Genomic DNA, 13,547 nt, shown 5'->3' on the forward strand with positions numbered 1-13,547 from the left:
AATTGTATCAGATAGGAGAAGTAGAAATATGAAACTCTTAATATCGGGATTTGATGACCAAATATAACATACATAAGCTCTCCAGAGGTTCGTGCTAATAAAAACTGCTGTCACAAATACTTGAAAGGCATTTTCACATGTTTGCCTGGGGCATAGATGGCTCTTACAAAAGGACCTGGGTTCAGTTCCAAGTCCCACAGCCGTCTGTAACTCCAGTTCCCAAGTTTCTGACGCCCTCTACTGGCCTCCATGGGCACTTACACATGCACAGTCAATGCACATAAAAAATAAATCTTAGAGATGTGTGTCTGTTTTACAGAGTTAAATTGATGTTTAGCAGAAAATTGGAAATAAAGTCCTAATATGCCATTTTGTTAAGCTGAGTTAAAACTTACTTAAAGTTACAGAATCATTGAAAACCAGTTGTGAACTTTGGTCCTTATGGCTTCATCTTTCCTGGCAACACCTAATCATTTGTTTTTATCCACATGTCGAAAAAAAAGCAAGCATCTTCCCCATTTACTGTTAGCGCAAGGCTCGGAAATACTTAGTGTTGATTCGAGCTTTCCCCACATGGTTTGCCTGGCCCTGCTGCTGTCCACAGCCTTCTCGGTGAGGTGATAAATATACCCTGCGCTTTCTAGGACATCACCCTCATCGAAGGATTCTCTGTGGCTTCTGGGAGAAAAGGCTTAAACCTTGAGGGTTCTGGACAATTACCCAGCATTCCTACCCATCGTGCATGACAAATAACTTGCCCTATATCGGAATTCCCAGCCTTCCCACATCTTTCAGTAGGAACTGCCCCCTTCTCAGACATGGGCGGCCCAGCCCAGCGCTCATGTGGACTCAGCTTACCAGCCACAGAGAAGGCAGTTTCAGTCGGCAGTGAGGCAAGGGAACAAAGGGCAGGGGCAATTGTTAAAGCCTGGTAGGAGTATTCCCTCAGTGACTGTCCTCTGCCACCTGGATTTTCACAAATAGTCTCATATTTTCTCTCCTCTGATGCAAGCGTTATTTTATTTTGATTTATTATTTCAAATGAATATTTGTTGCTTTTACTTACTATTGTAGTTTTCCACTAAGAACCACAAGGAAAGACATTTTATAATAGACTCTTGAAACTGCTTATTCCTTAACATATATTGTAGTTATTTCAAAATACTTTTAGGGGGTTGAGAAGAGACTTTTTGGGGATTGTGGGGGGAATGGATAGCAGAGAAATTTTTTTGAGGTTGAAATGTGCTGTGATTGCTACAAGACAGCCTCTCAGAGGCATGAGGAATACAGTAAGAAAGTTGATGTCTCCTAATAACCCAGTCCTTTCCCTCTACAGCTTAGTAAGGGTAATGTTTGGGGCAATTTACAGAAAGCAAATATGACCTCCTTTTAGGAGGTTGGTGTGTAGCACAGTATTTCCTGATATAAAAATAAAGACTTTCATTCCCCCGCTCCAGCTCCTCCCTCCTTCTGCCCCTCCCCTTCCTCCTTCTGCCCCTCCTCTTGTGCTGCCTAGAATAATCTCTCACAGATGATTAGACAACAGGTGCCAGGAGAGCAAGGCTTTGTGCCACATGTGCCGAGTGGAGATCCAGTGTCACCCCAGGTTTTGGTGGATCGCCGTGTCCTTCCAGCTGCAATACATACTACAGCTCCTGAGGGATTAAGTGTTTCCTTTGCTTTATAGTACAGAATTTTACAGTGTCTTTGTTTGGGAGTTCTCAGATTGCCTAATGATTTCTCTAGCCTCCCTCCCCACCCACCGTGGCCAGATGTGTCTTTCAGCAGCATTCGAACCTCTCTCTGCAGGTTGGCCGGTTTCAGTGCACAGCTTTTCTTTATTTAATGATGACATTTAATTGTTTTGTATTTTAGGGAGCCAATTCCGAGTGAAAATGTTGTTCTATTGTTTAATCTCATTACCATGCCTAAGGTGCCTGTGTAGTGTCACAGTTGCGGAGAGCTCTGCTAGGATTTTATTCGTTATTCAAGTCTTAGGTCTGTATTAAATCACAACTGGGATAGTACTAGTTGATCATTTTCTAATCTTCTAAAGTTGAGGGGGTTTCTCTTTTGTTTTTGTTTTGCAGCCTCTGTTGGTGCCACTAACTTCGGTGCATTTATTTACTTTTCAAAGAGCCTTGAGACTTCAGTACTTTAAGAGTAGACTTTGAGGGAATTACAGCCTTTGGCAGCTGTTTGAATGGAAATTCCTCAGCGTTTTTCTTAGAGATTTTAGAAGGCCCTTAACTAACCTTGAACTCCCCCATTGACGAAGCGTGCTGAGATGGGAACTCAACTCATTTCCCCTCTCTCAAGAGTTCACCTTGTGCAGACGTAGATAATGCCATTGGAAGTGAAGCTGAGACGGGAGGTTGGGAAGGGGAAACTTGAGCTTGTTTAGAGGTACAGGAGAATAATCCATTGCTGAAAGACACAAGCTAAAGATGCTGAAGGGATCACTGATGCACTGAGTTTCCTGGAAGGCAGGAGACGGGAGTGCCGCCTCAAACGGGGTCACCAGCCATGGGTTGATAGCATTAGAACAGGTTACACATGGCGGTAGGATAAGAGGAAGAGAAAGGAGCCAGCACTCGCTAACAAAGAAGGCCCTGACTAGTGTTGGAGGTGGAGGAAGAAGAAAAGCAACAGGTGCCTGAGAGTGACTGGGGAGTGATGAAAGCCGTCCTTACAGGCTGGAGCACTGGGCTTGAATGGAGGTGTAATGGTGTTACCCGTGAGCAGTGAGCACCCAGTGGACCTTAGCAAGTGCCCTCCTTCAATGATCCCCCATGGCAACTTTTCCCAGTAAAGTGCTTCTGCATGGGCACAGCTCAGAACGTGAAATCTAGGGAAAGCTAATCAGCCCTACTGTAGGTAAGCGGATCCCCACAGGCAGGGACGTGGTGTGTGCACCGCTTAGGAAGTACCACGGAAGAGGCAGAAACAGAAGAATCTGGAGATGTGGGTGACTGAGAGCTTTGCAAGCCACGTTGGAGTATTCACTTCACTCCCTGGGTGGGGGGCCGGGCAGAGGAGTTTATGCCGGAAAAGAACATGACCAGCTTTGCTTCTGGAAAGATCGCTGGCTGCTGCCTGCAAAACCAAAGGAAGCAGGGATCCTGAAAGGAAGTGGAGTTGGGGAGAGTGGTGGAAGGAAAGTGGCTAGGAGGGTTGAGCCCAAGGGACAATCTGGGCATGGGATGGTGACTGTATGCGATACCTTTGAGATTAGTTCTGTCTTCTCATGTGACTCAGGGAGAAGAACAGGCTATGATTGCCTAGGTTTCCCTTAAGGCTGGTTTCGGGTTAGATGAGTTTAGAAATTATTATATTTGGTTAATCTAGAGAGGGGCTGTCTAGGTGTTAGATCAGCTAGGTAGACGTGTTTGGTTTGAGTTTTAAGACTGTTTGGTCACGCGATCAGGGTAGGTCTAACTCCTTATCTCCCCGATAACCCTGCAAGGCTGGGTTTAAAGGTGTGCACCACCACACCTGGCTTGGGTTTATTTTCAGTTACCTTTCTTTTCCCTAAAGAGAAAATGCATGGTCTTTATAGACACTGAAAAATAGAAAAGATAAGAGTAATAAATCATCCTCCCTCACTACTCAGAGACAGGTATTATAAATATTTCCATTTCCTTCCATCTTTTGTCAGAAAGCAGTGTTTACAAATTGAGGTTCCCCTTTGCAGGAACGAAAGGTCACTTTACAGCAGAAGCTCTGAGAGCTAGGCACAGAATGGGCTTTCTTGCTGCTTTTACTCTAGGGCACAGTATTTGCCTTTAATATGGGCTAATTTTTCTTTTGAGTCTTTCTTGTTTGTTTGTTTGTTTGTTTGTTTGTTTGGAAGGTGAAGCCTTCATGAGAGGTGGCACAGATGACCTGTTCCGAGAGCATTGCCCAGTGACCATGTGTGTGAAAGCTACTTTTGATAAATACCAGACTGCCCACATTTACTAATTCAAATTCCTCATGGGAAAAAACCTCAATGGAAATGAGTCTAGTTTGTTTACTGGAGGTAGACCAGTAGGACATTGGTAACAAGGGAAAAGTAAGGGTTAAGCATCTTAACTGGCTTGTAAGAAGAAGTGTTATGTGGGTCCTTCTGGGCAAGGTGCCCCTCCCTGAACTATTTTTTTAAACATCCCTTTTAATCTGGTCCAAGATTGATGGAGATATTATCTCGGACTGTAAAAAGCTGTGAGCTAGATTGGAATGACAAACACACATTGACAGCTTTTGAGAAGATGGATGGAGAAACAAACTCTAAACTCCAGCAGACTCCATGCTGTTTCTTCTCTGGCCCTTTGGAGGAGTGCTGCTCTCACTATGTAGTGCGGGGAGAGGAGAGTTTTACCTTGTTATCTAGTTGGATATATTCTCTAGCCAGGCTTACAGACATCTCCACAATAAAGGTCTATCCTTTTGTGTGTAGAATATAATTAATCATAGCCAAATAGTTTATCCGTTAAACCAAGCTGTATTTCTATCTTGTATCTGTGTGATGTCAACTCACAAGGCTCAGGAACACCACAGGATATGTTGTCTGTGAGAAAGGTTAGTTAGTAAGTGTATTTTCTCTCTGAGCATCAACTGTCTGGGTTAACAGAAATTCTGCGCTAAAGTGAAACCATGGTACGATAGAAAAGCACAGGCATCACTGTCGGCTCTAATAGTTATCATTGTGCGACTGCAAGAGGATAAAATGGTGCCTTTACTGCTCTAGGGCTATTGACTTGGCTCCTAAACTGATTACAGTGTTGAAATTCCTATGATTTACTAAAACCCATCAGCTGCTTATGGGGAATACCCTTGCTCCTGTAGACAAGGTCTTCTGTAGGTATAGTGCACACAGAACGAAATGATCTGGTCATTAGCTTTACAGCACATTGTAAATAGCTTTGCCTCTCTGCCTGGCGCCTTGCCATTTCCTTTGGGGGTTGTGCTTTTCCTTTGCTGTATAGAAACGAGCACTTGTGGTTTGAGTGTGAGCAGTGTGTCACTCCACCAGCACCCTCCCTGTGTTTTGAGGACAGTCCCCAAGGCCTGTTGGTTCTGAATCTTTTGTCTTGAGATGAGAAGAGACTTGGCTTCCTATTTGAGATACTGGGATGGGAGGCAGAGAGCACTGGTGCCTGCTTCCTGCTTCCTGGAACAAGTTTACCTGCAAGAATAGACAAAGCAGACTGGGACCAGAAGAGTGATGGCTGACATCATCTGGAGGTGACTCTGCCATTCCTACGAGCAGCTTACACAAGATGCAAGAGCCTGCAGGCCCCTGTTCTCTAGGCTAGCTTGGCTTTTGTTTCCACTGCTGTTCACTCTAGGATGTGAGCAGTACAGCTAATCCTGGGGTTGTTGGAGGGCAGAGAGCCTATGGCAGAGTGTGACAAAGAAGCCTGGAAACCCGAGGAAGAAAGTTTAGAATGAGAAATGACCAAGTGATTGGTGAATTTCTACTAGGGCGGTGGGGCACAGACTGAGAAGAAAAAAAAAAACTTCTGAGTCTTCTGAGAATTTAACCTAGACAGAAAATAAGTTGTTTCCTGTGGGGCAAGTGAGGAATGTTCAGAGTCTCTCTTTCCTCATGGTCCTGGGACACTGGAGACACACACAGGAGGCTTTCAGCTAAGCTAGAGAAGGTGTGAGGACCTTGCAGATCTCTGCTCACTAGAATCCGCATTGTTCTCTCCTTTCATTTTCTTTCTCCCTCGTGTTGTTCTGTGGCCACTGGCAGTGAGAAAGAAGCTGGTCATATTTCCCTGGGCACTCACCGCCTTGTACTATCCTAGGGAAAGAGTCTCAGCTGGTCCAGTTTAGATCAGGTTAGCTCTCAGGGGACCCGTCACTGTGTTGGGAAGTGAGGAGAAGTGACTGGTCCTGTGGCCACACAAACCCTGAGCAGAACCTTCTACTAAAAGAGCATCTCGGGCCCAGAGGGAGACCAGTGCAGCCGTCTGGAGTGCGCTCTCTCCAGCATGGCACTCTCAGTGCGCTTTGGACTCTCCTGGGTACAGCTCATCGTCTTTGTCCTTTATTGCATGGTCCATAAATTTGACCCTCCAACGCTGAGGTGTTTGACTAGGAACTGGCCTCTGCTGAATCATCGAGCTCCTCCCTGTCGCTCTTCTCTGGTGGAGCCATACAGTGCAGCAGCCACCTCCACAGCATTCACGTTTTGGTAGGTGGAGCAAGGAATCTGGGGGTGACATAGGGCGTGTGGGAGTGTGGCCATACTCTGTATGCCATACTTCCCACTCCATATATGGGACTCAAACATCCGCAGCATCTTGAAAGCAGTCTCCCTTGGGTGTCAAGGAAACCGTATGTTCTGAGCATGTATATCCCATTTGTCTTACTATATGCAACATCGAGTTGACTGCTTCAGAAATAGTTAAAGCCAAGTTAAATGATAACGGGATAGACAAAAAGTTATAAACCCCAGGGAAACGTGAGTAGACAGCGGCTGCTGTATGTCAGGCTACACTGACTGCTAAAGCGTGTACACTTTCATCTGAACATACTCTGCTCTGTGGATATCTAAACCAGAGCAATGACCAAGACCCCAGAAATGCATGGAAAACAGAATCAGGCAGCTTGAGCTCTGATCCCTTGGTGTGCAGAAGGGGTGTCATGCCTTCACGGAAATAAACTCTAAGTCTTGGTTAGTGTGGAATTTCTACCCAATGTTGCTTGTCCTTAGAAATTGCAGCCTTCATGGAGTCCAAAGCTGCTGCCAGTTTGTGGCACCCCAGAGTTCCCTGCTACTTTCTGGACCCAATTGTTATCTCTGGATGGCTGTCTCTTTAGAAATACAGAAACCATTTCATCTTCCCTATCCAGATGAACTGATTCATGAAAATTCCTGCATCATGAGAAACACATGTATATACCCATGCATAGAGTTCAGGTCCCCAGAATACGACCAGTTTCTATATCATGTTAGAATAATACCTTACATATGTTGATATAACATAATTTGTGATTGAAATACTCATGAGTCCTGTGGAATGAGATTAATATACATATTTCAGTTCAAAAAGAGAAAACATTTCAAATGCCTAAAAAATGAATTTAAAAATTTGGGACTGGGTGGGTGATAAGAACATTTACAACAGAACCTTTTAACATGAAACTGGCTAATTCTACATAGAATGTGGATTCTGATAGGAGAGCATTGTAAATGCTTACAAATTGCCCATCACTTTTTACTGGATATAACAGTCTGTACATATAAGCATTATTTGCACTAGTGGTTCCTTGAGTACTCATTTACTGTTTCTCTTTAACATTTAAATCTTATATTCATATCTCAAGAAGTCTGTTACTTGGATTAATAAGTAATGAAAATCCAGAGACTCTTTAAAACCATTTTTAATTGCATGCATGTGCATGGGTGTGCAGTACCACCTGTCTACCATGGGACAGTTCGTGAGACGGGCAAGGGGCTGGAGATTGAAACACACACACGGGGGGGGGGGTCATCCTTGAAACAAGAATGCCCCCTTTATTGTATTCCAGGGCAGCTTATATAGGGCTCTCCTTGACTAATGGCCATGTCCTAGCTCTTGGGACTTTTCAGCTGCTAGCCCACCAGAAACCACTCCCCTGCAATCAGGAACTCATAAGGGTCTTGTTGTTCAGAGCAGCTGCAAGCATAGTAAAACGAGTTTACTCTGGCAGGCAAGGGGTCACAGAAAATTCAGGGTCTGAGGGTCTGCAGTCCCCAACACATGGGTATTTGCAATACTTATAGAGGTCAAAAGCATTGGCCCCGTAGAGCCAGTTTATTGGTGGTTGTGAGCCATCTGCTACAGGTGCTAGGACCTTGAACTTGGGTCCTCTGCAAGACCGGTACATGCACTTAACTACTGCATCTCCTCTTCAGCTCCAATCATTTAAATAGAAGCCATGTTGAGAGTAAGGGCAGACACCCATGTCAATGATAATTTGATCAGAATGTCAGACCCACTATGAATAACATAAGGAATATAGAGGGATCAGCTCCTCTGCAATCTGAGTGTTGATCAGATTAATGTAGGGCTATTTTGCATGGTGCTGGATCCATAAGCAAAGCCATGATCAGGAAAGAAGAGGAACAGCGTGGAGTCTGGAACACAATGACAAGTGAGGTCAAACTGAACCATCTGGACTCCTGCAAGCAGCTGCCACTGATGCTCCAGTGACCTGCAGAAGAGCTGGTACATTTTGCCAGTGAGCAGCACACAAACTTGGCCCAGGATCCTCAGAAGCTGGAAGAACTCAGAAACTGGCTGCAGCCTGAGGAGTCTGGCAGGAGCTGGAGAAGCTGCAGGCCTGGTACTGCTGGAAGCCGGCAGCTTGGCCACCAGATCTACAACTGAGTGTGAGCTACAAATAGCACCTGACACCATACCAGCTTTCCAAGAATCAACATGGCTGCTGCTTCTAAGTCTCACTCAAGCCCTGTAGCGGTCTCTAACCTACAGCTATGCAGGAAGAGACTTTGAGCGGTGTAGTTCCAGTATAAGTAAACCAACATCAAATAGAGCCATCATAGTTCATCCCTCTGAGCATGACCCTCAGATGCAAAAGGACCATAGCAAAATATCATTTATGCTATTACATCCACCACACAAAGGCACTACTGTCTCCCCCAAAGGGGGGAAAAACATTATTTGTCTTTGGGTACTACCTATTGTCTTCAAGCCTTTTGGCTTCTTGATACTGCATGATTTATAGTAACTAAGATGTGAGAAGCAAGCCAGGAACCAACATTTGAGAGACTTTGGATTTGACTGGGGCAGGGGGTAGAGTATCCAAGATAGGGTTTCTCTATAGCTTTGGAGCCTGGAGCCTGTCCTGGAACTTGCTCTGTAGACCAGGTTGGCCTCAGACTCAAGAGATCCGCCTGCCTCTGCTAAGTGCTGGGATTAAAGGCATGGGATTAAAACCACCCAAGAAGACTTTGGATTTTTAAAGAGATGTTAGATATTTTAAAGAGGCTGAACTCTTAAGATTTTGAGTGAATTTTTAAAGACTGTGGGACTTCCTAAATTTCTTAAATAGCTCAGAATACAATTTTGCGTGGTTTGTTTTTGGTTTTTCAAGATAGGGTTTCTCCATGTAGCTTTGGCTGTCTTGGACCAGGCTGGTCTCAAACTCACAGAGATCCTCCTGCCTCTGCCTCCCAAGTGCTAGGATAAAAGGCATGCCCCACCACACATGACCTTTGCTTGATTCTCCATGTGTGTGTCTTGGTTGTTTTTTGTCATCTTAACGAAAGCTAGAGTTATCTCAAAGATGAACCTCCATTGAGAAAATGCCCCATCAGATTGGCCTCTTGATTAAGTATTGATTAAGAGCTGGTGCCCTTCCTGGGCAGTACTCCTGGGTGTTATAAGAAAGCTTAGTAAGAGCCAGGGGAGCAAGCCAGGAATCCGTGCTCCTCTATGGTCTGTATTTCCTTTCCTGCCTCCAGGTTGCTGGCTTGAGTTCCTGCCTCAGCTTCCCTCAGTGATGGAGTATGAACCAAGAGCTGTAAATTGAAATAAACCCTCCTCCCCCCCAGCTGTTTTTGCAAGCGGTGTTTGATCTCAGCAATAGAAAGCAAACTGAGACAGAAATTGGTACCAGAAGTAGAGTATTGCTGTAACAGACCTGACTGTCGTACTTTGGGGGGTGGCGGAAGTGTTTGGAACCTGGGGCTGGAAAGGCCTTTGCTCAGAGCTTAATGAGCTGTTGCGGGAACTCAGAAGATCTGAGTACTGATGTAATATTTCAGGAGGAAGCAAAGACTATCAAGACTGTTTGTTGAGATTATTGACTACGGATTTGTGGCAGTGAAACCTTTGCTTTACTGGGACAATAGATGGTGATTACCTGGGCTGAAAAATCAGCTTTGATTATAAGAAACACACGTCATTGAGGTAAAATCTGGGGTATTTTCTCAAGCACAGTACACAGACACTGCGACAGAGTGGGACAAGACTGCGTCTCATACTGGCAGCTAAACTTGGTCTGCCAGGTGGTAATTTTGAAAGGCAAGAAGGGGTGGTAGAAAGTAACTGAGACTTGGCACTGGAAGAGGCCAGGAGAGGCGGTTGGTAAAGGTGCCACAGCCTGAGTTACAGTGGAAACACTAGGATTACAGGGGTCATAGAGAGAAATTGACGCTTGACACCATGTAGCAGGGTCATAGTCCTTAAGGGTGCCTAGAGAGGTTACTGATGCAGGTGCGGCCTGTGGAGACCCTGGCATATTGCAGTCAACGGGACTATGGGAAGAGTGCCAAGGGCATGGCAGGTATGGATTGGAGCTGACCTGAGCCCATGAGACAAGCTTTGTGTGCTTAGGATGGCGGAGCCTGAGGGAGGCGAGCTTCTTCGGCCCTTTGAAGCCCAAAACATTATGAGTGAATCCCAGATGCAAGACACTGAGCTGCAGGATTTAATTTACACTGTTGGAGTTCAGTTTTCATTTGATTTGTTTGTAACCATGTCCCGATTCTTCATCCTTAGAGTGCAAAGTATGTAACTTAATTTTGAGTTTATAGGAATACTTGAGAGACTTTAGATTTTAAAGAGATTTTAGGTAGGCTGAACGTTGAAAGTGTTTGAGTTTTTAAAGACTGTGGCTTTCAAAAGCTGGGATATGTTTTATATTGTAATGTTGCTATGAGTATGAGATCTTGGATATAAACAAGAAAGAAAAGATATTGGTATGTAAAGGTAACAAGTGGTCACTTGTCCTGCTTGGTTTTTGTTTGTTTGTTTATTTTTTATTTTGTTTTTTTTGTTTTTGTCAACTTAGCACAAACTAGTGCTATCTGGGAAGAGAAACCTCACTTGAGAGCTGCTCCCGTCAGACTGCCTGCAGGCAAGTCTGTTAGGCATTTCGATGACTGATGTAGGAGGACCCAGTGTACTGTAGGTAGTATCCCCTCTGGGCTGGTGGTCCTATGTAGTTTAAGAAAGCAGATTGAGCCAGCCATGGGGAGCAAGTTAGTAAGCAGCATTTATCCGTGGGCTCTGCTTCAGTTCTTGCGCTCAGGATCCTATCTTGGCTTCCTTCCCTCTGTAATGGAGTGGGACCAGAGCATTGTGAGCTGAAATAACCCCCCTGCCCCCAAGCTGCTTTTGGACGTGGTGTTCAGCACAGCAGTGGAGAGCACACTAAGACATGTGTGCTTGTCAGAGGCGGCGTCAGGTGGCTCCTGTGAGTACCCCAGCCCTTCCTACACTGCCCTCAGCAGCAGTGTTTCCCCTTGATCTGTAGAGAGCTCAGAGTGCAGAGCCTAGGATTTGGAGCCACAGTTTGCACACATGTTCATGTGATTCCCATCACCGAAGTAGACTCGGACCAGACGTTCCTGAAATCTGTTAAACACGTTTTTCTTGATAAAAGAAAAAGATTTCATGCTCAAATAAGTTTTGGAAACACTGAGTAAGCAGCATTAATTAGATTTATTCATGTTAGTATTTTCAGACTCCTTATCGCACTAATATGATTTGACCATTAAGTCATTGTGGGAGCAGCTCTCAGGGTTATTAAGGAACATGGCTGGAGATAGACTAACTTCTATTGAATTATCGTTTCTTCTACTGATTTGCTTCAAGCACATTTAGTCAAAGATTTTCTGAAATACCTCAATCAGATTTTAGATTACTGTTATACCCCTAAAGTTGACAAGTTGGCTCTGATAACATATTATAGAACGTATTTATACAGTTTATCAGGGGTTTGGAAAATGAGTCTTAAAAATTTCTTGGGCATTGCCTTTGACAGGTAACAGCAAAAATTGCACTTTAGTATATGGCAGGCTGTTGAGTGTGTTATCTAGGCTGGGATGCTGCAAGCTTTATGATCATGGCCCTATTGGAACACATGAAATCCAACCTGTGCCAGGTAGAGCAAAAGGTTCAAAATCACAGTCTCTCCTCAGTTCTTTCCCTGGGCGCCTAATCCCTCCTGATCCAGTAGGCCAGTGCTAATGGCGGATGCACGGGTCTACAGTGTGTGAAGGACTCTGCTGCTTTAAACCTGGAACAATGGCTTTAGTGGTTGTGACTGTGTGTTTAGCAGTTTTAAAGAGAACAAAAATACACATTCTTGACAGTACATTTTTTAAAAATTTGTTTTTCCCAGAGAATTTGTCTCTAAGAAATGACAAAAATCATGTTATCTAAATTGAGATGAGAAGTGGGTGGGCGATCCTGGGTCTGGTCTCCAGCAGCATCCCATCCCCAAAAAAGACGGGAGGAGGGCAGAGTTTACCGAGGAAAAGCTTCAGTGCCAAAGCAGAGCTGGTTCCAATGATGTTTAATACCTGCTGTCTTCTTTCTCTTTCTCTTCACAGTTTTGTGAGGTGCCATTTGACTCAAACATGTTTAATACCTGCTGTCTTCTTTTTCTTTCTCTTCACAGTTTTTTGAGGTGCCATTTGACTCGAACATGAATAGAACAAAGAACAGGCCCCTGGTTCGCGGACAGATCAGGTAAATCGTGACTCTTCTCCATTCTCGGATAGTCATTGACTTGTTCATCCTGAAGCTTGTTGAACTGTTGTCCACTCAGCTAGGTCCCACGACCTATCTAGTCTTGGTTCTTGGCCTCACTAACAGCGTCAGATATGAGTTTACTCAAACAATGGGCCTCAAATCCGGTCAAAAATGCTGGCTACTCTCATAATATTTGCGCCGCTATTGTACCAGTATCAGGCAGGCAGGCCGCTGTTGTAGCTGTCCGGGTTCGTTGCTGGGTAAGACTGGTGATTGCTTTCCTTCTCCAGCAGCGTGTGCAGCCCCTTCCAGCCAGGTGAGCCCTGTCAGTCAATCCTCCAGCGTGTGTGCAGTGTCAGTCAGTCCTCCAGCGTGTGTGCAGTGTCAGTCAGTCCTCCAGCCATGTGAGCCCTGTCAGTCAATCCTCCAGCGTGTGTGAGCAGTGCCTGTCAGTCCTCCAGGTGTGAGCCCTGTCAGTCAATCCTCCAGCGTGTGTGAGCAGTGCCTGTCAGTCCTCCAGCGTGTGTGAGCAGTGCCTGTCAGTCCTCCAGCGTGTGTGAGCAGTGCCTGTCAGTCCTCCAGCGTGTGTGCAGTGTCAGTCAGTCCTCCAGCCATGTGAGCCCTGTCAGTCAATCCTCCAGCGTGTGTGAGCAGTGCCTGTCAGTCCTCCAGCGTGTGTGAGCAGTGCCTGTCAGTCCTCCAGCGTGTGTGAGCAGTGCCTGTCAGTCCTCCAGGTGTGAGCCCTGTCAGTCAATCCTCCAGCGTGTGTGAGCAGTGCCTGTCAGTCCTCCAGCGTGTGTGAGCAGTGCCTGTCAGTCCTCCAGCGTGTGTGAGCAGTGCCTGTCAGTCCTCCAGCGTGTGTGAGCAGTGCCTGTCAGTCCTCCAGCGTGTGTGAGCAGTGCCTGTCAGTCCTCCAGCGTGTGAGCAGTGCCTGTCAGTCCTCCAGCGTGTGTGAGCAGTGCCTGTCAGTCCTCCAGCGTGTGTGAGCAGTGCCTGTCAGTCCTCCAGCGTGTGAGCCCTGTCAGTCAGTCCTCCAGCGTGTGTGAGCAGTGCCTGTCAGTCCTC

General features: G+C 45.5%; 1 protein-coding gene across 1 annotated transcript in view; it reads left to right on the forward strand.

The window, feature by feature from the left end:
• Cox10 (cytochrome c oxidase assembly factor heme A:farnesyltransferase COX10) overlaps positions 1 to 13,547 on the forward strand; it is a 113,497-nt gene that overhangs the window by 67,661 nt on the left and 32,289 nt on the right. Inside the window, exon 5 of the mRNA XM_075992161.1 lies at positions 12,409 to 12,479. Coding sequence (XP_075848276.1) covers positions 12,409 to 12,479 — 71 coding nt within the window. The remainder of the gene's footprint in view (positions 1 to 12,408; positions 12,480 to 13,547) is intronic.

Source organism: Microtus pennsylvanicus, chromosome 11, assembly GCF_037038515.1.
Source record: "Microtus pennsylvanicus isolate mMicPen1 chromosome 11, mMicPen1.hap1, whole genome shotgun sequence".
NCBI lineage: Eukaryota > Metazoa > Chordata > Mammalia > Rodentia > Cricetidae > Microtus > Microtus pennsylvanicus.